The sequence below is a fragment of the Acipenser ruthenus genome, chromosome 2, assembly GCF_902713425.1.
Source record: "Acipenser ruthenus chromosome 2, fAciRut3.2 maternal haplotype, whole genome shotgun sequence".
In the NCBI taxonomy this organism is placed as follows: domain Eukaryota; kingdom Metazoa; phylum Chordata; class Actinopteri; order Acipenseriformes; family Acipenseridae; genus Acipenser; species Acipenser ruthenus.
The window spans coordinates 73,569,974-73,592,325 of NC_081190.1; the positions used below are offsets into that span (position 1 = coordinate 73,569,974).

Below are 22,352 nucleotides of genomic sequence, written 5' to 3' on the forward strand. Positions count from 1 at the left end.
TAAATTATTACAAAGTCTTTTTATTTCCTGAGTACACTTGGAATGTGGGAATGTCTTACTTAAACAAATGGAGAGAAAAACAAATGTACATAAAATACCTGAAAGAAATATGACATGGTATAAACAACTGGAAACTAATGAAATGACTACAACTCTGCAGGTTTCAGGGACTATAATTGTATTTTGAGGTCTTTCCCACCACATCTATCCACAGTAGCTATCTATTCTTTCTCAATGTCAGCTTCACCATAATTCAGTAATGTTCTTTGTGAACAAAAATAATAAATGGAGGTTTGTTCAGCACCAATTAATCCCGATGATGGTAAAATCAATCATGATGCAGGAATCTGACGTTGTAATCTGAAAAATGCCTCCATTCTTCAAGGCTACTTTTACAGAATGACCTGGTTCAGTCATAATAGCACACTGGGAATCTGAATAATGTAATTCCAACATTGTTAGTCTCCTCCGCATATAGTCCACACAAATATTTTACCATGGTGAGGAGTTCAAATGCATAACTGAAGAGTACCACACAAATTAATTGAATAATTCTATCCCAGTCAACACGAAGGCAATTTCTCTACGGTGTTACCGTTTATACCCAATAACTACATCAATAGGGTAATTAAACAATAGCATACCTCTGCCACCATGCTTTGTATCACTTTTCAAGTGTATCAGAAATAAATAACAGTGTGCACCTCTCAAATGTACATAGTGTCAATAGTGTGGATGTAAATAAATTCAAGAAAGTTAAACATTTTTTAAAAAATAAGCATTTCTGTGTCACGCCTATGAATGCATACAGCAATTGTTAAGCGCATTAGCACAATCATTGTCATTATTACCAATCACTGTAAAAAGAAGAAAACATTTTATTTTCCGGTAAAGGATTATGTTTTATTTTTTAAGTTTGATTTAATTGAAGTGTTTTAAGGATCAAATATTTGAATCTGTGTGTAACAGTGGATTAACATACAATATTAACATAAATGGCATAATCCACTGCAGACACATATTTCGATGTCTAATTTAATCGAAACTCAAAATATGGCCTGACTTTCACTTAGAAAACTGTTTACTATGTTTTATTTTAGACAAAGAAGATCCAAGGATGAAGTCATACAGTCAATATATTTTTAAAAATGAAGCAGCATTGATTTGAGATTCTAACTAAAATGGCACCATAATTTTTTAAAAAATAAAACAGTTTACAAGACAACTCTTTTTCCAGACCTACCAACAAATACAAAATGAAACCACATACCAAATGACAAGGCAAAACGGGAATGTCACATTAATTTGGTCATAAAAGCTGAACTACGTAGACCTTTTTTTTTTATACATACAGTGATATAGGGTTGGTTAAGACTTTAGACATCTGTGTCATCTCTTTTTGTGAGGTCTCATAAAAAAAAAAAACTATAGGAAACAAAATACCGTTTCCCATATCAATGCTCTGTATCTTTCTTTTACTTTACAAAAGTTTTAAATAGCTGTAATTATGTAAACACAGCATGTACATCGTTTAATAGTGTACTTCCTAATTCACTAGTTACTAAAGCGGCTTGCCAGCCCCTATGCCACTCTTCCAGCATTTTCTCTGAATCACTACCAGCCTGATCCTTCACTAAACACTTTCTTACACATGTTGGAGTTTTCCTGATGGAGAGGGAATTCCGAACCAGGCACAATTTCACTCCTGCCTTTACGAGAGATGTAGTGTTTTCCAGAAGGCAGGCTTTCATACTTGGTCAGGAATTGTCTGAAAATTGACATTTGAAATAAACATATGAACTATCCATCTTTTTCTGAGAGATAATTTGCAAAAGGTGAACCAGATTTATGTCGTTTACCCCATTTTTTTCCATTTTTGGTTTTTGGTTTAAAAAAAAAAAAAAAAAAACTGCTAATCTTATAAAACAAGTAAAAAAGTACTCAATGATTAATTTTAGGACTCAAGTGTATGCCTATGTTTTTGATTACTAATAATCTAACATTAACAATGTAATTTTTCTTTCATGATTAAATAGTGCAAATTGCATTTTATTGTAAAGGCCTTGATAAATCTGGTGCATTGCGTTTTATAATTCAACTCTATGTGAATTAATGTGAAGCAAAAGTGACTTGCTTTAATCAGAATTCTTCAGTACTTTGAAAACTAAACAGGGAATAATACCAGGAGACACAGGACATTTTATTAATAACTTACCTGTATGGAAACTGAGCTTTTTCCATCTGCATGCACACCAAAAACGGGTACTCTGAAAATTTCACTGTTGTGATGAAGTCCAGCGCAGCTTCAGTTTCAAAGCTCACTTCCACTCCGGCTCTAACAAAGTCCATATCCACTGTAACATTGCCAGTTACAACCATCGCTCCCCTGCGAAACAGGAAAGCCATTTGAACTATTTCACAGGGCCAAGAATGTAAAGCTTCTTCACCCGATACAGACTACAATATCTTTCTGTAGCATGTGCATTTTAAAGGTAATGCTAGTATGAACATATTTTAAAGCAAATTGTATCCTAAAAAAAAAAATTGATAAGCGGATGTTTAGATAAAATGAAAAATACAAGCCTGTGTGCAAGCATCCACTGTAACCCCATCACCAGGAATATACAAAACAGCCTTTCATCTCCAGTATAAATGAGCCACTTATATGAGCACCACAAAAAATAAGGATGCATTTAAAAAGTACCAGTAACTTTCCTATAGTTTTCACAAACTGTCCTATCTTGTCTACTGTATCTTTATATATTTAAGTTAAAAATATAATTGAATAAAAATGTTATGAAGAGGTAAATGGACCACGTGGGCAGCTTACTTGTTATTGACACTGGTCTTGGACTCTCTGTACCAGAGGCTGAACTCCATGCCACCTGAAATGTCAATGGCCAGCCCTCCCTGGAACTCCGCACTGGCCCTCAGCCCGGACTGTAACTGGATCACCTGGTGGGGTGGGAAGGGGAGTTTAAATAAGAGCAATACCAGACAGGGGCGAGACCAGCAGGGATCAAATTAAAATGAAAAGAAACGCCCGCCAAATTAGAGGAAGACAGATTTCTAGCAATTGGTCTATACAGTAACCAACACATGTAGAATGAATGGAAAGCCTGCATTATTTTATTTATTTATTTAGCAGACGCCTTTATCCAAGGTGACTTACAGAGACTAGGGTGTGTGAACTATGCATCAGCTGCAGAGTCACTTACAATTACGTCTCACCCGAAAGACGGAGCATAAGGAGGTGAAGTGACTTCCTCAGGGTCACACAATGAGTCAGTGGCTGAGGTGGGATTTGAACCAGGGATCTCCTGGTTACAAGCCCTTTTCTTTAACCACTGGACCACACAGCCTCCTATATTAATGACTATATATCATTATTATTATTATTATTATTATTATTATTAACTCTCATCTGCAAACCTGAAATCACAGACTGAAGTTTGAACACTATGTCAGAAGCATTCCCACCTGCTGAAAGGCATTATATAGGTGATTGCATACATGATATATACTACTATGTTGCAATTAATGGAAATAAATACCAGATGAAAAGGAATCATGGTGTTGGCCTGGTTATTAGGAAGACAGAAGTCAGGATGAAGTGGGGAATAGCAAAGGATACCCAGGATATGACAGCGAATAGCAATGGAGTCAACCTATACTTTAGTGAACTACAGTAGTACCATTTCAAGCACAGTAAAATAAAGTAATGTTACAGAGTGCCTACCTGTGAGTGGTCCACCAACAGAATGAGACCCTTGACCACATTCATGGGCTCCCCCGTTGCTGTGAACATCTTGGACATGAGGTCGCTGTAACCCTTGAAGAAGGTGACTGGCCTGAGCTGCACATCAAAGAGCACAGCAGACATCCCTGAGAAGGACTCCAGGTCCTCCTCCCCCTCATCAGCAGTGGCTGCGATCAGTGATTCCAGACCCTGAGCTTCAATCACAACCTGCAGTATACGAGTATAAGAGTGTTCAGGGAACAGCACTGCCATAACTTCCAATTACACGTTTACACATAACACACACGTGTAACTGTTTTACAGGCTGCCTTATTGACTCTGTAATTACTGTCTACAACTTCAGTCCAGCCAGTCATTCACCATGCTCGAGCGCCTTGATCGACCAGCCAAAGGCGGGCCTTGGCTAGTTGATGAAGGAGTAACGCTGGGCCTTGGTTAGGGTGGAATGGCATCAATAATGGGTTTAAACCTCTTTGATGGGGGGAAATTTACTTTTTTTTTAACCCACTTAAGGACCATGTTTACCAGCTAATCACGTAGCAATAACGAACATGGAATTATCATGGTCGGCTATCTGTTCAAGATTCAGACAAGTATTCGAATATTTGTTCATTTGCAAAACATATTCAAAGCCACTGTATATAATACTGTATTAAAGCAGAAACATTTGCAAGAGGATAGGTTGTGAAGGCCTTACTTTACCCTTGTGAACCAACTACAATCAAAGAATGTCAAACAGTAAAATAAAACCAAATATTTACTTCAAACAAAAACATTACATAAAGTAGACACCATGTTATTTTAAGTCACACATTGCCAAAGACACATTTTCATATAGTAATAGCATTCTGAAATAAATAATAATTCTGAGGTTCACTAAGTGAAAACTGTCAAATTCGACTTGAATAAACACAAAATAAAACAACATTTAAAAAAATAAGTGGGGAAAAGGGGGCTTTGTACAATGACAAATACATTTTGTTTGTTTACATTCCACATAACAGAAACTAGGATCACAACATAAAACAAAAACAAAAAGTTGATCACGATACATAGCATCCCCTTTGCAAACTGGGCCAGTGTTGTGAAACATGAGGCATTTTGGGGTGACATCCCTGTTCTGTATTGAGAAACAGACCCAAATTGAATAGCTTCCCAAACCTGAAGCAGCACCTGCGATTTTGGTAGAGATCACTATATGGCAGTTAGGGTTGCATGCACATCCTAATATGGACTCTGTTTATGGACGGCTGTCTAAAACTTTTTAAATAGGGGGTCAAGAGCAGCTGTGTTGATTCTTTATTTGTTGATTTTTCTTGTTTTTTGCTTAAAATATAAAATCAATCAGACAGAGCTGTGTATTTCACTTGGCATTTAAACATGTGTCAGTCAGATTCTGTCAAGGTGGTAAATTGATGTAAGGAAAAACATGTTTTGATACGTTTCTAATTTCTATCAATTACGTAATTTCTGGCGTACACCAATGTTTTTTGTGCTCTAAAATCTAGTACTTTTAATCATTTTAGTATTTAAATATATATTTCATAACATTTTAATAGTCTAACACTTTCTTGCTCAGAACTGAACTTTTTTATCCATGTAATGTACTGAGAACTTGTACTCAAGATAGTCTGGCACCTATTCAAGGTAATGTTATGGGAATGGGAATCAGGAAAGATAATTGAAAGGTCAGCACAACCTGCTGCCGCCTGTTGCTTCTTCCCAGCCAAAATAGTGCCTGAGGATGACGCAAGTTAAGAAAGGAGTTAAGAGGATAAAAAGGTGAATTAGCTAGCAAGACAGTGAGGCTCGGGTACCCGACTTCCCAAGGACAACGGGTTATAGCTGTTCTCTTTGACTTTTATGGTTTAATAGTGTTGCCACTGTATTAGAAGTTAACGAATACAACTTTTGATGTTGACTACGATTGTGTTGGTGTCCGTTTATTCTTAATGCCTTCCGAGCATATTTTTAAATACACATTGGAGAGGTTTGAAATATGACAATGCCTTGGAATACATGTTAACCCTTTCAGGACCAAGCATTTTTCAGTGGGATGCTCCCCCAGGACCAGGTGCTTTTTGGCTGTAGTTGACTCTTTTCCTATAAAAATTCAATAACATTTTTTTTTTTACAGTAGCATCTTGCAAATGGTGCCCTTTTTTTCAGAACACTCTGGGGAACATTATAAAGTACTTCAGAAACCATACAGACTTTTCGCTTTTTTTGTTTCAACAAAATATTTTGTTTTTTGGGGAGTTTTTTGTAAGTTGTCATTTTTATTATGTATTCTGCTTAGAGATATATGTTTAAAAACACGTTATTCTATGACCCGAGGGACCTTGCAATACTTTCTGAAAGGTTTGTTAAAAAAAATCGATGTTTGGGCAGATTACATGACATTGTTTCACCTGAGTGATTGCAATGACATAATACAAGTTTATTCTCAGAGTCTTCATAAGCAATAATGGACACTCGATTTATTTTCTCAAAATAAATATTTAAAAATAAAATAGTTACTCATTTCATTATTATCAGTAATAAGGAAAAAAAAACATACCTGATATATTTTGTTCATGAAATAGTATATCCAAAATATATATATATTAAAACACGAGACAGAATAAATATTGTAATATAATTATAAGTAAAATACATCAGATTTACAGTGTTTCCCCTTTTTTATTAGCTCTAAACAAGTTGCTGTTGTGTTTTGTTTCTGTTTTTGTCTCTTCCTGGCTGCTGTAAACAGTCTCCGCCCTTTAGACACCAAATGCCCCTCTCAGTGACGTCACACAAAAAGAAAAACTATCAGGATGTGAACGTCAGTCCCTCCCCTGTACTGCAAAGTATTGTGGCCCTGCAAGTCTAAAACATGAAGTGCTTTTTTGTATCGTGTTTACACGATCACAGTCTTAGAAGTCCACTTCAGTATGATCGTGTTAACATGATCCTGGTCCTTAAAGGGTTAAACAATGTTCGTTCAAATATTCAGATATTTTTCACACCATTACGCAACACAGACAGCCAACTTCATATAGTCTTTAAGACTACCCTCTTGGCTGGATCATTTAACAGAGTTGTATGTTTAAAAATAACTCATGTCCCAAAAAATAACATCACCCTGTTTGTTTATTACCTGGCTTGCATGAAGCTGGGTGTCCTTGCTGAAAACCATGATGTCCATGTTACTCCTCCTCAGGATACCAGAGCCTGAATAAAGGATGTCCAAACTGTAGGTGGAAGTGGTGTCCGGATCACCTGCAACACACAACAAACATAAACAATCCTGCATGGGGACGGGACTGCAGAAAGCGAATGTGGAATGCCTCTTGGTTTACTGACGGTAATAACCAGGGAAAGGTCACGTACGTGTAATGTAGCCAGAGAAGGCAGACGATGATCCCACTTTGGAGAAACGGTCATAGTTGTGGGTAATCATGTCCCTCATCACTTGCCGAACCACTTTACTGAAACAAAGAACAAAAAAAGGTTTCTGCAAGTCAATTTTAGTGCAGATTCACAGGTGTTCTAAAGGTGTATTATTTGTGTCGATATTCACTGAACCAACAAATTCAACTCAGTCTCACTTTTTCCATTTTACAGAAGCTTTACAGAGAAACATCTCTCTGCGCAAAGTACCAAGGGTCACTATTTGCGTCAAAAACTTGTCTTTATATACATATACATATGCTTCTGTTTCACTTGGTTAACAGTGCAGACCAATTGTAAGTGAGACCTTTATGATCAGTTTAACTCACTGCCCTTATTCCCCTAGAGCACACCAGTTGCATACTGTAAAAACAGCTGTTACACCAGTATCTTGCCAGCAATTAAACACGACCCAAACTGCTGAGCAAAGACCAAGCAGTATTTCCTTGCTTCTCTAGAGGTGCTCTACGTGGCGGTACCGTACCTTGCTGGCATTTCAAAATGCAAGATATCCTGGACCTTGGAGAGCATGTACTTGTTCATTTCGTGAGGCAGGGATCCAATGGAGAGCAGCAGGTTTTTCACCTCCATGTACGTGGGGTTACTGCTGAAAATAACATCCGCTGCAGCTGTCCTGACAGTCTTCTCATGGACTCTGTGGTTCTGATGATAGATCCGGTTCAGGGTCTTCTTGACCTGGTAAGCAAAGCAAGCCACATAGTATAGTATAGTTCTCTGTCATATTCTTTTCACACAGAAACACTGTCATATTTTGATTTGTTTGGTTTTGGGTAATAAAAATTAGATGTACAACATGTTCTGAACAAGATATACTGTAGTTAGGTTGGTACACACTAAAAAGCCCACTAACAGTGGGCTGCATTTTTTCTAAGCTGTAAGTTGCCAAGTAGTATACAGTTACCATTGACGACAGGAAGGCAGGGGAGAGTCAAAATATTTGTCCCCAATGACCCTTCCTCTATTTATAGAACAGCGTGCAAACAGATGACATTGCAGAAATGGGGAAACAAAAAAGCTTATGGAAAAAGCTAATACAAAAGGTATTTTTGTGCCATTTGCTCCTCTGTGTTGGATGAAACATCAAAAGGTATTGTACCTCCTCTGTGATCATGGAAACATCATATTTCTGGAGGGCTGTGATGGCAATGCTGCTGATGGGCCCACTTCCTGACTCCGAGTACTTTGTCAACAGAGGGACAGCCTCAGGTAAGAGCGCATTCTTCAGAGCCAGCAGGTACATCTTGATCTCCGACTCCACCTCAGTGCTGCCTGGGCCCTCTAGAATCAACTTCTTTGTCTCCAACACAGCCTAAATAAGAAAAAAAAAAGTATTTTTAATGTATTTTTACTGTAATATATATTTTTTTTTAATGTATATATATTGTAATCGTATTCTCAATTCAACAATGCATTCACATACGATAACTTGATATTTAGAAGACAAAAATGTAGATGTTCCGAGAGACAGCTGAAGCAGGAGATAATTAGCACTCTCTCAGTTGATAAATTACCCTGTGTGGAAGGGTGGTGGGCAATTCACTGACACAAACGGGAGACAGAAGATTTAATTGAAAACACCGCACTGGTGCCCAGTTTTATTATTTTCTATATTTTCTGTTAGTCCACAGACTGCAACCCAAGCCGATTAGCTTGGGTTGCCGTCCTACACTGTTATGCACTATACTTGGGTGGCCAAGGTTCCCCTTCTATTCATACACGTTCCCTCGGATACATAACAATTTATTTTCTATATTATTTTCTTTCTCTAGGCTGGCTGTCTTCCTCAGCCTATTTTGGTCGCTCGCTCCAACCACTGGCGTTCCTGCCTGGTCTATGTTTACACTGGTCTTCTCAACCAGCGTCTCTGTGTATTCCCAATCACGGCCACCCAAATGCATAACCAAGCCCAGTACTTATGGGCAGAGCAATCCCCTAAGGCCCGCCTCTCAGCCACTCAGAGAGAGGGAAAGCCAACACACCCTCTTCCCCACCTCTCCGTGTCACTGCCATGACTGACAGGCGGATCTATGAGGCTGCTGCCCCCTTCCTGCAGTACCACGCATGCGCCAGACAGTCAGCACAGACCTCCGCTGTTACACCCTGGATAAAAAAATATCCAAATATCAACAATTCTCTCAAAAGAAATAGCAAAAATTGCAGCACACAAGCAGCAACAAGTATTGATAACACTATGTAACACAATTTTTGTTCCTGGGTAGTAAGTGTTATTTCCTAATTGCTTATGCCTCAAAAGTATAGAAAATGGCTATTATTCCCCACAAACTTTGCTTTTGTGACCAGGACAGTGATATTTTGAAATTTACCTATTTCCAATGAGAAAATGGGCGAATTTGTGTCTTTTCGTTCACAGTCAGAAAAAAACAACATATGAATCCAAATTAACATGAATTTATACTAAAGTAATACAAAAATGACTACAAAAGATTTAGAAGTGAGTAGTTTTTCGAGATTTACGATTATACTGTAAATCACTTTCACGAATCAGCCCCCAAATGTAGTCTCCCATCATGTTCTCGTTATACTGTCCTTGGTAGCGGCGTTCAAAGTCCAGTATATCCTGGTGGAAGCGCTCGCCTTGCTCCTCCAAGTACGCTCCCATGTTCTCCTTGAATTTATCAAGATGAGCATCAAGGATATGGACTTTGAGGGACATCCTACAGCCCATTGTGCCGTAGTTCTTCACCAGAGTCTCAACCAGCTCCACATAGTTTTCGGCCTTGTGATTGCCCAGGATGCCCCGAACCACTGCGACAAAGCTGTTCCAAGCCGCTTTCTCCTTACTAGTGAGCTTCTTGGGGAATTCATTGCACTCCAGGATCTTCTTTATCTGTGGTCCGACGAAGACACCGGCTTTGACCTTTGCCTCAGACAGCTTAGGGAAGAAGTCTTGAAGGTACTTGAAGGCTGCCGACTCCTTATCTAGAGCTCTGACAAATTGTTTCATAAGGCCCAATTTGATGTGCAGTGGTGGCATCAGCACCTTCCGGGGGTCCACCAGTGGCTCCCACTTGACGTTGTTCCTCCCCACAGAGAACTCGGTCCGCTGTGGCCAGTCCAGCCTGTGGTAGTGCGCCTTGGTGTCCCTGCTATCCCAAAGGCAAAGATAGCAGGGAAACTTGGTAAAACCACCTTGGAGACCCATCAGGAATGCCACCATTTTGAAGTCTCCTATGAACTTGATGCCATCTCAGAAAAATGCAGATATGTATCCACTTAGGCAGCTGGAACTAAACTGAACTGGTGGGCTTAAGGCCCCTGTATTTATACTACTATTTATATTACTGGAAAGTTCTAGAAAGTTCTAGAAGTTTACTCATCACTGAATCTATCTGGAATGTTCTGGAAAATAGGTAAATTTCAAAATATCATTGTCTTGGTCACAAAAGCAAAGTTTGTGGGGAATAATAGCCATTTACTATACTTTTGAGGCATAAGCAATTAGGAAATAACACTTACTACCCAGGAACAAAAAAAAAAAAAAAATGTGTTACACGGTGTAATGTGGTAGGGGTGTTCCTTAATGCTTTCATATTCTGTCAGGGGTCAAGAATTACATCCAGATAAGCATGAATTATATGTGCATATATATATACAAGCTATAAAATCATGAGGCTTAAAAAGAATTAGCAAGGAAATGTACTAATCAGAACTCTAATGTTATAAACAGCTCAATACCTAAAATGTAGCATTTAACTTTAGAAGTTTCAGTAGTGCTTTTGTAGGCCAATTTAAAAGTATGGTTCTTAAAGCAAGTTTAATTGTTTCTGAGAATTCTTAAAAAAAAAAAAAAAGAACACTTGGAGGTAAATTATTGGAATATAATCTCACAACGGTCTCAATTGTTCCCAACCACAAGTACCCAATTGAACAAACTTACTGGAAGCTCACAGCCTCCCTTCTGACAAAGCTTCCTAACAAGGGCTCCCATAATAATTACAACAGACTCCTTGATGTCATTGCTGCCAATTTTCCCATTCCGTATTCCCTGTTGAAAAGCAGAACAGTACAGCATGTTAGAAAGAACACACAGTATTAAAACGGGCAACACCCATATGTCAACAACAGGCTAAATGATAATTCCTTCATAACTCGTATTTCTTCATATTTATGGCTTAAGGGTGTAGTGAAACGTATAATTCCGGGATTGCATCATTATTGAAATAATATAATTAACACGGCAAGATTAATTCAACATAGTATAACTGCTCTTGTTTTGGAGGAGGAGGCAGTGCATTACAATGGTACACAGCACAGAACATTATCTGCTGGAAATTCCTGCAATGACCTGCAGTGGTTTATCCTGGTCACGCTGCAATTACCATGCCGACCTTCTTAAGGTTCTGTAAGTCTGTGCTGGGGATTTGTATAAACTGGTTTTCTGAAAGAAACCATTTAATGTGTGTTTCAATTCCCAACTCTTACTAACTGACTGCAGGGCTGAGTTCAATCCGAGATTTGCCTCTGACTCACTAGGTCAAGTTTATTAGTTCCACCCAGCTGAAATACAGGGCAAAAAACAGACCCTCCGATAACAAAGCTTACCATCAAGGCTTTTAGCATTTCCTCATTGGGATGAGAAGCAAAGCCACAGGCATACAGGAACCTCTCCTGTAACATAAAACCTTCCTCTTTGGAGAAATCAAGGAACTCCAGGATAGCTTCTAGCGAGGCCGAGGTTTGAGTTGAGGTAACTGCGTCCACTAATGGGGGGCTGCAAGAGGTAGGAGATCACAAGTAAACTTACATTTGAGACCATCAGTGTTCAGTACAAATGCTAATACTGCAGCTGTACTTACAGGACAGAGCTGCTTGAACTTCTGAGCACCTGCAAGATCTCCTCCTTCCTTGCCTTCCTCATAGTCTGGATCAGGGAGAGGAAATTCCTGGCAGCTGTGGCATTGGAAAGGCTCTTGGGTTCAAATTCTTTACTGGCTGACTGCCAGTGCTCCCAGAGCTAAGAGAGAAACAGCAAGACTGTACAGGTTTCTAATGCCAATAACAGAACCATAACAAAGGCCTGTAGTATTGTAGTCAAGCAGTGTTTTTTTCATAAAAGCGAAAACTGTCGGGGGTGGGGGGGGTGGGGGTCTTCTTTGTTTGGCACATTTACTTATATAGTGTAGTACAGAGGGTGAAGCTTCAATCTATGCAAGCTGATGATAGCCAAACACCAAGAGGTTACGTGATGACAATCTCACCACTACATGAGTCATTGCAGTTTAACTGGACCAACAGGGATTACTCAACCTTAATTAACCATTTTTTGTTGGAAAAAAGTGGGATATTTCCCATCTTTAAAACACCTGGAACTATGTGGAGCATGTCTTACACAGCTCTTATTTTGCAAGCACACGACACCTGCCCTGGCACCACTTTCTCAATCACATGTGGTTTATGTATCATCAACCACAAATGGAGGGAATAAGTCAATTTGAGCTGGGATTTGAGATAGACTAATAAAGTCCCAGGCTACAAACACCTTCAGATAATGTGTAAGTTTACTAATGAGTAAGGGTTCTGTTAATCTTGAAAAAAAAGATACTCTGGGAAAATCTTTTGCATATTAGCTCTTTCAACACTGTAGACCTGTATAGATTTTCAGGAAACTAAAAAAAAAATTTAAAAAAATCTTGGTGGTCATTAGGGCAGACACCAGCTTTATTGTTAAAGTGTTCTACTTGTACTTACAGTGGGGCAGCCTTTGCATTCTGATTTGACTGCTTCAGCTGGCAGGGGGATGGACACATACTTTGGGTCCAAAGTCTTGATTATGCTCTTCACTTCTTTTCCAGCTGTTTCTTTGGGTCCAGCTTCAATCTGTACCAGCTGCAACTTTTGTCTGCATGATAAAAATACAATTTTTTTTTTTTTCAAAGCAATTTAACACAAAAAACTGTTTATTCTTGATAAAAAACACAAACCTCATTTTTTATATATGCCCGGTACCAACTGTGTCAAATACGGTTGGGACCTCAGGCTTGTACATCAACCCGCTGTGCCACAGATTCTGTATCTTAAATTTTTTCTTTATTAATTTGTTTTTGTTTATATAGCCTATGCGTAAAAAAAGAAAGCCTTTTCTAACATGGTCCCATCCATTCAAATAAATTATTTAGTGACGTTTCCTTACTTTGATATAATTTTGGCCGCGATAGCCTGTTGCACATTTACAGACAGAAGATGATTCTCCTCGGAGTGTGCCGATTTGATGAAGCCTTCCTCCAGTGTAAAAACAGTGGCTGATGTGGACTTGCTGCTAACTCCCAATACCTAGTGGGAGAAGGGATAAAAGAAAGGACATCCGTGGAACGATAGCAAATAAAACCAATAACTGCAGTGCAAAGACAACAGGAGGGCTTTTCACTGGAGCTGGTTGATAATTAATGGTAACTGGTTACCACAATACAGGATGTTTTACACCGCTAACTAAATTAAGAACTGGTAAACTTACAGGTATTTTCTCACTGGGAAATGTAAGTGGCTGTTGAGGAATAGTCCACTGTAAGATTCTCCAGGAATAATGACTATTAACGCTCTTTTCCATGGAACACTGACCTTGCTGTGACTTGTGAAGCCTGTGTCTGCAGTCTTGCAGCTGTCCAGTTCTTTGATTCGAGTCACCTGATTTTGACGAGCCTGGTAATTAACCTTGCACTTTCCTGACACATCCATCTGTTTTCCATGGGGAAAGTGCAAGCTTATGAATACATGACTGCAAAAGGATTCATTAGAATAGATATTTGGTGTGATGAGTTTCTGAATTCTTAGGATGGGAATTCTTGACTGTGAGCCAAACTTCTGCATTATTGTAATGCATTGTATCTACTGACCACTACAATTTGGTACTGTATACAAATGAAATAATATTTGTACTATTTTTGGTTAATAGGTGTAAATATACACTAAAACACCATTTAGAAAAAATGTAAGCACAAACAAATTAAATGGGAATAGTGTTTATCCATTATATATATATATATATATATATATATATATATATATATATATATATATATATTTTGCACAGCATCTGTTGGAAATTGCAATGCAGATAATGTTTGTATTAATAAGTTATTGCACAACACTGTAAAGTGAAAGCTGTAGTTACTGACCTCTTCCCCCCTGCCAGAGCTGAGCTGTAACTGAAAGAGGCTGACCAGACCTCTCTTGATGTTTTTAAAGACTGCATGTTCCTTCCGATAGGAATATAAGCTTTTGACCTTAAAACAAGCAGAAACCACAGTTTACATTTGCACTGTAGTAGACATGTACTTACTGCAACCAACACCATGGTACTGGTTTATACATCCTAAGTGCAGTGAGTGCAGAGAGAGGTTTACAGGGAAGCAAGAAAAGACATTACAGTATTAAATCATTCACAATTAAAAATTAAATAAAAAAAGGTGTTAGAAGCTTTGTGGGGTTACCAGTAACTCCATAGCAGTATTCCAGAGACAACAAACACTGCACATGCTACATTACAGTATCTATTCAGTTGTACTTTGCACTGGAAATTAAAGTTAACACATCATAACTCCCCCGCAAATGAGGATCACTCCAAGAAATCCTGGCACTCATTATTGCTTAATACCCCAAACTTTAAAACGTCAGGTTCCAGCAACCCTTTTTCACCTTGCGCACTACTGTGGACTTTATTCAGTGACACAGTGTTGTCCGCAACAGCCAAGTGTGTAACCTGCACTTTTATCAGCCAGGGGTCATTGCATCACTGTGCTTCAGATAAATAGCGATCATAAAAGCAAAGATCAGGAGACAGTAACAATCATAATCTATTATTGAGCCACGTGGACTTTATGAAGGCATCATTTACTTAGTTTTAAGGCTAAGTAAGAGTTTTTCATAAAACAAATAGAAAGAGAATCTTAAATAAATGAAAATATTCCGATTTAATTTCTTTTAAACACAAAGCTAAGACTAATGTTTTGTTTCCAGGGATTCCGAAAGACAAAATAATAAAAACAAAAATAATAAGACTAAAGTAATATCAGTGTAAGTAAAAAAAGATGATAGTCAGTTTTACTGCTAAAATAAGCTTAATGGTGGAACTGCATTTTAAAATGAAAGTTTCTAAAGTCTCTCTCTCTCTCTCTCTCTCTCTCTCTCTCTCTCTCTCTCTCTCTCTCTCTCTCTCTCTCTCTCTCTCTCTCTCTCTCTCTCTCTCTCTCTCTCTCTCTCTCTCAAATACTTTTTTTTATTTCTTAGTTTCCAAATATTTGGATTACCTTTTCAACAATCTTTCATATACCTATATTGTGAATAATAAAAAAAACCTTTTGAAAGATACCAAACCTTGTAATGAAGTCAACAACAATTATATAAACCCTAAAAACCGAAACAGAAAAATGAAATGTGTTCAACAATAAATGTACAAATGTGGATAACACAGCAAAAAGCCAACTTGAATTCAGAAAACAAGAGATAACAATGCTAGGCTGCACAGTAACTATTAACTGTAGCATTGCCATGTTAAAGAGTAAGTAGCGGAGTTCTGAAAAATATAGCGTTATACGTCCCCACATGTTGCTACAACTGTTTAAATAATATACCTCAATTTTCTTTTCATTTTTAACATCCTGACAACTTTTTACACATAGCTTTCAACTCTGTTTTAAGCTCTTTTCAAAATGGTCGCTCTAGTGCACTGGGGTTCTGTCCTCTAAATCACTGCAGGACGAGTGATTAAAAAAACAAACAAAAAAAATAAAAAAAAACAAAGTAAAAAGTTGTTATCAATGAAAAGAAATGACAGATATGTTATTTAACCGTTGTAGCAACAAGTGGAAACGTGTAATGCTATATTTCACTCTAACTTCTTTGTTGTTACTGTATTGTTGGTGCACAGTATACAAGAGCTAATCCTTTACTGAAGAAAGGTCAAGCAAATAACAATTGTATTTTAATAGGTGATAAGGAGATTAGACAGTAGTCTTCTATAATCTCACATAGACCCAACCATATCAATGTAACAATACACCTGCCCTAAAAAGTTATCACTAAGAAAGTTAATAAAACAAAATAAATATGTCAGTTACAAATACCTAAATAAGTATAGTTGTGCCATGAACAAGTAAAAAAAAAATAGAAAAAATAAAATTAAAAGGCTGAACCAAACTTTTCTGAAGCACATCTATTAGGACTAAAATAATACTTCTACTGATAGATACATTTTTTCCAGAGTTCCATACCTTTCCAAAATTCAAGTGAAGGATTAGTGGTTTTTCTAGAGCTGCCAGATTGCCTTTTCCCAGGATGCTTTTTGTAGACGACCCCAGGAAGATGTTTCTCTTGTCGTCACGTTTGTTCACATTTTCAATCTTGACGTCACTCATCTAGAGGGAAGTCCAGTGAACACAGCAACATAGGTTAACCATTCTCCTCATTAAGAGAAAGCACATGACAGAGTAAGATGTTTTCTGGGGAAAATAATGTTGTTTTTTCTTTTCTAATGGAATTTGTATAGGACACTAGTGTAGAATTAGATATACTTTAACAAGTTTGTTGGTAACATACTGCACATCCCTCCCCAAATCAGGATCATGAAAATGATTTAACGACAGACGTACAGGCATCTCAATATGTCGCCAGATTATGATACTCTCAATAACTTGTGCTCAATAATGTCCTCATAAAGTATATTCACAATTGATTAGCCAATACCCTGCCAGGAAAGCAACTGCTGGCTTGTGTTTGCACTACTGTTGTGTCAAATAGAAAAAAATACAACTGCATTTAAAGAAATCAAACCCTGTCTATTTCACCGTTTCCCCTATTATTATTATTATTATTATTATTATTATTATTATTATTATTATTATTATTATTATTATTATTATTATTATTTATTTCTTAGAAGACGACCTTATCCAGGGCGACTTATAATTGTTAAGATATTACATTATTTTTACATACAATTACATTTTTTTTACACATTATTTATACATACAATTACCCATTTATACAGTTGTTTTTTACTGGAGCAATCTAGGTAAAAGTACCTTGCTCAAGCGTACAGCACCAGTGTCCCCCACCTGGGACTGAACCAACGACCCTCCGGTCAAGAGTCCAGAGCCCTAACCACTACTGCCCCTACAGAACACATACCAAAATTTTTATAAGCTGCTCATCTTCATTGCTTGGATTTCTCCAAACTAAGTTGACATTGACGCTAGTTGAAATCCTATAACCTGTGCTTTCCTCAACCGTCCCTTTGGCTCTGTCCAACAGCACCTCAGCAGAATAGCTGTACTTGTAAAGTTTTCCATTGTTGAGTCTCGGTCCAGCCGTTTGGTCTGAAACTTCAAAAGGAAAACATTTATTTAAAATTAAATAATTTAAGTTTTTTTTTTCTGTTCTCTTACATTTTCACAGCCAAACATTCTGAGGGGTTCTTATTGTAATTACACAACTACCAAGCCCATAAACCTTGTATGCAATTACAAAAAACATTGCTGTCTTATTCAAAACTCCAGTCATGTATAAAGTTGGAAACAGTGCCTATAGAAAGTCTACACCCCCTTTCAAAAAGTTCACCTTTTGTTGCCTTATAGCCTGGAATTAAAATGCATGAAAATATTTTTTTTTCATGCATCTACACATCCTACCCCACAACTTCCAAGTGAAAAAAATATTCTAGAAATTTGTAGAAAATGAATTAAAAATAAAAACTGAAATAGCTTGGCTGGATAAGTGTCCACCCCCCTTGTAATAGCAATCCTAAATTAGCTCAGGTGTAACCAATCGCCTTCAAAATCACACACCAAGTTAAGTGGCCTCCACCTGTGTTAAATTGTAGTGATTCACATGATTTCAGGATAAATTCAACAGTTCCTGTAGGTTCCCTCTGCTGGGTAGTGCATTTCAAAGCAAAGACTAAATCATGAGTACCAAGGGGCTTTCAAAAGAACTCTGGGACAAAGTTGTTGAAAGGCACAGATCAGGGGATGGGTATAAAAAAATATCAAAGGCCTTGAATATCCCTTGGAGCACGGTCAAGGCGATTATTAGGAAATGGAAGGTGTATGGCACCACCATGACCCTGCCTAGATCAAGCCGTCCCTCCAAACTGGATGACCAAGCAAGGAGGAGACTGATCAGAGAGGCTACCAATAGGCCAATGGCAACTTTGCAAGAGCTATAGGCTTTTATGGCCAAGACTGGTCAAAGTGTGCATGTGACAACAATATCCACAAAGCACTCCACAAATCTGGCCTGTATGGTAGGGTGGCAAGAAGGAAGCCATTACTCAAGAAAGTCCACCTTGAATCCCATTAGAAGTATGCAAAAAAACACTCAGGAGATTCTGTGGCCATGTGGCAAAAAGTTTTGTGGTCTGACGAAACTAAAATGGAACTTTTTGGCCTAAATGCAAAGCGTTATGTTTGGCGCAAACCCAACACAGCGCATCACCCAAAGAACACGATCCCTACTGTGAAGCATGGTGGTGGCAGCATCATGTTATGGGGATGTTTCTCATCTGCAGGGCCTGGGGCACTTGTCCGGATAGAAGGGAAAATGAATGGAGCAAAGTACAGAAAAGTCCTTGAGGAAAACCTGATGCTGAAACAGAAGTTCACCTTTCAGCATGACAACAACCCAAAGCTACACTGGAGTGGCTAAGGAACAAAAAGGTGGCCCAGTCACAGCCCTGACCTAAATCCAATCCAAAATTTTTGGCATGACTTGAAGATTGCTGTCCATCAACGCTACCCTAGGAACTTGACAAAGCTTGAACAGTTTTGTAAAGAAGAATGGTCAAATATTGCCAAATCTAGGTGTGCAAAGTTGGTACAGACCTATCCCAACAGACTCACACGGTAATTGCTGCCAAAGGTGCTTCCACCAAGTATTAACTCAGGGGGGTGGAGACTTATCCAATTATGATCTTTCAGTTTTGTATTTAATATATAATTTTTTTTCTCAATAAAAACTTTTTTCCCCTTAACAGTGTGAAGTATGGTGTGTAGATAAGTGGGAAAAAAATCTTCATTTAAATGCATGAAACTCTGAGGCACTGACACAACAAAATGTGAAAAATGCTCAAGGGGATGTAGACTTTCTACAGGCACTGTACATCTACCATTGGGCTAAAATAAGGCATTAACAAGAGATTAATGCAAAACAAATGGACATAAAAGAACATTTTGATTTACCGTCATGGGTATCCATTTTAAATCATCAGACAACAGTTCTGGTTTCACTTGTTAAAGATTTTAGGAAGAACATGAAATCAATCAGACAAACACATACTAACAATTTCACTATTACACTTATAAGAGGTACACAACTTATTCAGAAATCCAATTTTAAACATTTTGGTTTAAATAATTTCAAACAAATATCAAGAAGATTTATTTTTTTGTTATCAGATTATTTTCACAAAGACATGTTGCTACAGCACTTGTGTAAATGCAAACTAAATCCCTCAAGTCATTGCACTTCTATTGATTATTCAGAGTGGGTGGTAGACATATTGCATTGGCTGACAAGAACAAATAAGCCCTGACTCAGCTACTGCACAATGTTAAAATGGTAACCAGTTTACCTCTGAGTTTGAGTGTCCTTTCAAAGGGACTTAGCAATTCCTTTGTTTTTCTGAGAAATCTTGCCCTCCTGTAAATAACTATATAGCAGTGTCTGCAGTGTCTTAGGACTGCACTGTATGTATCAGAACACCACACAGATCATTGACATCAAAATTATTTTTAAAGGCAGTATACAGTAACTTGTTCGTAAAGGACTGCTTGTCACTTATTAGCACTAGCAATATCACTAGTCTCCCTTGCCTTTATGTTGTAGGCATCTTCAATGCTTTACTTTGAAATATCCAAATATCTCAAAGATAATGCTATAGATGCTTAAGTTGTTGTTGCTTCCAGGAACCTAATCACTTTATGCATTGTAGTTCAAACTTTTGCATGCTGGTTCCATTGAACTAAATAGCTTTCCTCAATTTGAAATGGGTGGGTGGGGAGATAATGACATTTAGAAGCACCCTTGGGACTTATGTGTTGTAATGAGAAACTGAGATTTCAAAACCACCTGAGAAATTTTCAGACTTTGTACAAATGCTTTATCAGTTTAATTTGGATGCCAATATAACCGAACTATAGCACTCTTTCTCCTTGATATTAGTCTACATTTACTGAGGGGACAACAGTGATTTGCTTACATCATTTTTAAAAAGTTTTCCTGTACTAGCAGCAAAGGCCTACATTTTAAATCTGCGACAGCTCACGTATATTGATAGAAAACCTGAAAATTCAAGCAGCACTAACATAAATACACTTTGTAGTTTAAGACACACAAGTAAAGACATTTAGACATTTGCATGCAATACACTAAACCCTCTATATTAATGCTTGTTATAAAAGGTAAGGTAATCAATCTGTATTTGTACTGTTGGGCAGAGATGGAAATAAGACTTCCATTGCATAGCAGTTTGATTCATTCCTGGTTTCACTCTGAGTTTAGTAAGACACCTGCACTTGTTACCGATACACTGTGGCTAATCAAACTCATAGTGAAACAGGGAATAGGTGAAACTGCTCTGAAACTGAAATTGTGATTTTTTTTCAAATACATATGCAAAATAATAAAGTCCTATAATTACTACTGGTATCTACTGTAGATATACTGTTATTCAATACTGTAGGTACAGTATTAATGGGATTTTATACTTGACGTTTCCATTGTAAAATATAATAAAGTACATCTTATTAATATTTACTATTGACGTGTTACATTAGATTTTAAATGTGTAATTTCAACATTTCTAGAACTCACAAAACCTGAATATTGGCAAACCAAGGCAAGACGATAAACCATGTGACCCAATGCTACTGTACTGTACAGCTGAGTTACGCTCATTAGACTTACTAGTATCGTTACAAATGTAAGGAATACTCACCTTTAGCAGCAGCAGAAAATGAAGTACAAAATATGCAGATGAAAATCAGACTTAGCCGCATCATATTTAGGGTTACTCGATTTCAAATGATTGCAACTATCTAGCAGCTCATTTAAAATAATGACTCAAGTGAAGTTTTCAGAATGAAGTTAACAAAGCAAAGAGCCTCTCAGGTCGCCAGCAATACAATTTATCTTTCTAGATGGACTCGGGGGCAGATTCCAAATTCCACGCGCAAGTACTAAGTTCACACAATGACCCCAGGTAAATGATTAAACTTGGGAGATCTGGGGTTTTCAATTCACTTATTTGCTGTAGTATTATAAGTAACCACCACACTGGATGCAAAAAAAAAAAAAAAAGATCTCACCGCCTTAGTAGTTGAACCTATGTTTTTTTCTTTTTTTTTTAAATACTGATAGTATACCGATCTTGCCTGTTGTTTAAACAAAGTCCATCCTTCTATGTCAATAAAAAGCCAGTTCGTTCTATTTCTATTAGGATGCTTTACAAAATGTGTACATGTAAAATTTCATGGATTAGCTCTATCACCAATACTGTCTCGGTCGTGTTTATATCCCCGCTTTATATTATTATGATTAAACATTCAACCAGCTGCTGAGCTGACCATTTAATAACAAGCATGGTAAATATATTTCGATATTTCAGCACTGAGGAATTTGTTTATCAGTTTATTTCATGAGTCTTTCACATACTTCCTTTCAGTCTTCTCCTGTGTGTAAGCAGTAGGGTCAAAGCTCTTGGTGACGTCACGCGTTCACGGCGCAAATGTTGAAGTTATTTATAACTGGTTTTGTTTCTAATTATTTTTATTCACATTTTTCTAGTAAAATAATCAGCTATTTCAGGTTTAAAATAATACATTGTAAATCTTCTATATTTTAACATAACAAAAAATATATCAGGATTTCTAAATCCATTGACCTTTTATAGACAGCTACAGTGTAATATTTCTGTCGCACATTCTAAAACAATCTATAGAAATGAAAACAATACTTGTGTTAACTTGTCTACAAGGTAAGTACAGTTACTTTGTAAACTTTTAGGATATCAGTAAGTACAAACAAGGGTTACATATTCTTTTGCTGGTCACTTTGTGGGGCCTGTAATCTGCAGTACTGTTTATACATTTCCCAATGTTTCCTTGCTAACCATGTTTTCTTTGAGCTC

The 22,352-nt window shown here is 37.5% G+C and overlaps 2 protein-coding genes across 4 annotated transcripts in view; one reads left to right on the plus strand and one right to left on the minus strand.

The window, feature by feature from the left end:
* LOC117409678 (microsomal triglyceride transfer protein-like) lies at window positions 1-21,897 on the minus strand. 2 transcript variants are annotated; one of them, XM_059000835.1, is made up of 18 exons: window positions 21,878-21,897; window positions 17,357-17,550; window positions 16,441-16,584; window positions 14,347-14,454; window positions 13,790-13,906; window positions 13,365-13,504; window positions 12,923-13,073; window positions 12,031-12,188; window positions 11,777-11,945; window positions 11,112-11,219; window positions 8,310-8,522; window positions 7,677-7,888; window positions 7,133-7,230; window positions 6,900-7,021; window positions 3,740-3,967; window positions 2,831-2,955; window positions 2,216-2,386; window positions 1-1,768 (listed from the first exon to the last, which is right to left on the minus strand). In XM_059000835.1, exons 3-18 carry the CDS (start codon window positions 16,582-16,584, stop codon window positions 1,615-1,617), a joined length of 2,418 nt encoding a protein of 805 aa, XP_058856818.1. In that variant the 5' UTR covers window positions 17,357-17,550; window positions 21,878-21,897; the 3' UTR covers window positions 1-1,614. The 2 variants fall into 2 exon arrangements, with proteins under 2 accessions (XP_058856818.1, XP_033871890.2); XM_034015999.3 differs by lacking the exon at window positions 21,878-21,897 and adding an exon at window positions 21,162-21,295.
* Window positions 21,369-22,352, plus strand: part of LOC117409122 (tRNA methyltransferase 10 homolog A-like) — a 9,868-nt gene continuing 8,884 nt past the window's right edge. The window contains exon 1 of one of the 2 annotated variants that reach the window (XM_059000848.1): window positions 21,369-21,425. In XM_059000848.1, coding sequence (XP_058856831.1) covers window positions 21,416-21,425 — 10 coding nt within the window. In that variant the 5' untranslated portion in view covers window positions 21,369-21,415. Of the gene's footprint in view, window positions 21,426-21,934; window positions 22,200-22,352 lie in introns of those variants that run through there. The other variant, XM_059000844.1, reaches the window with a different exon arrangement.

Coding starts and splice junctions, on each gene's coding strand:
- LOC117409678 (XM_034015999.3), bottom strand. CDS start 21,225: ATGATGCGGCTAAGTCTGATTTTCATCTGCATATTTTGTACTTCATTT. Junction 17,551..21,161: donor ATTTTCTGCTGCTGCTAAAG/GTGAGTATTCCT, acceptor TTCCTTTTGAAG/TTTCAGACCAAACGGCTGGA. Junction 13,505..13,789: donor GCTTCACAAGTCACAGCAAG/GTCAGTGTTCCA, acceptor TTCTCCCACTAG/GTATTGGGAGTTAGCAGCAA.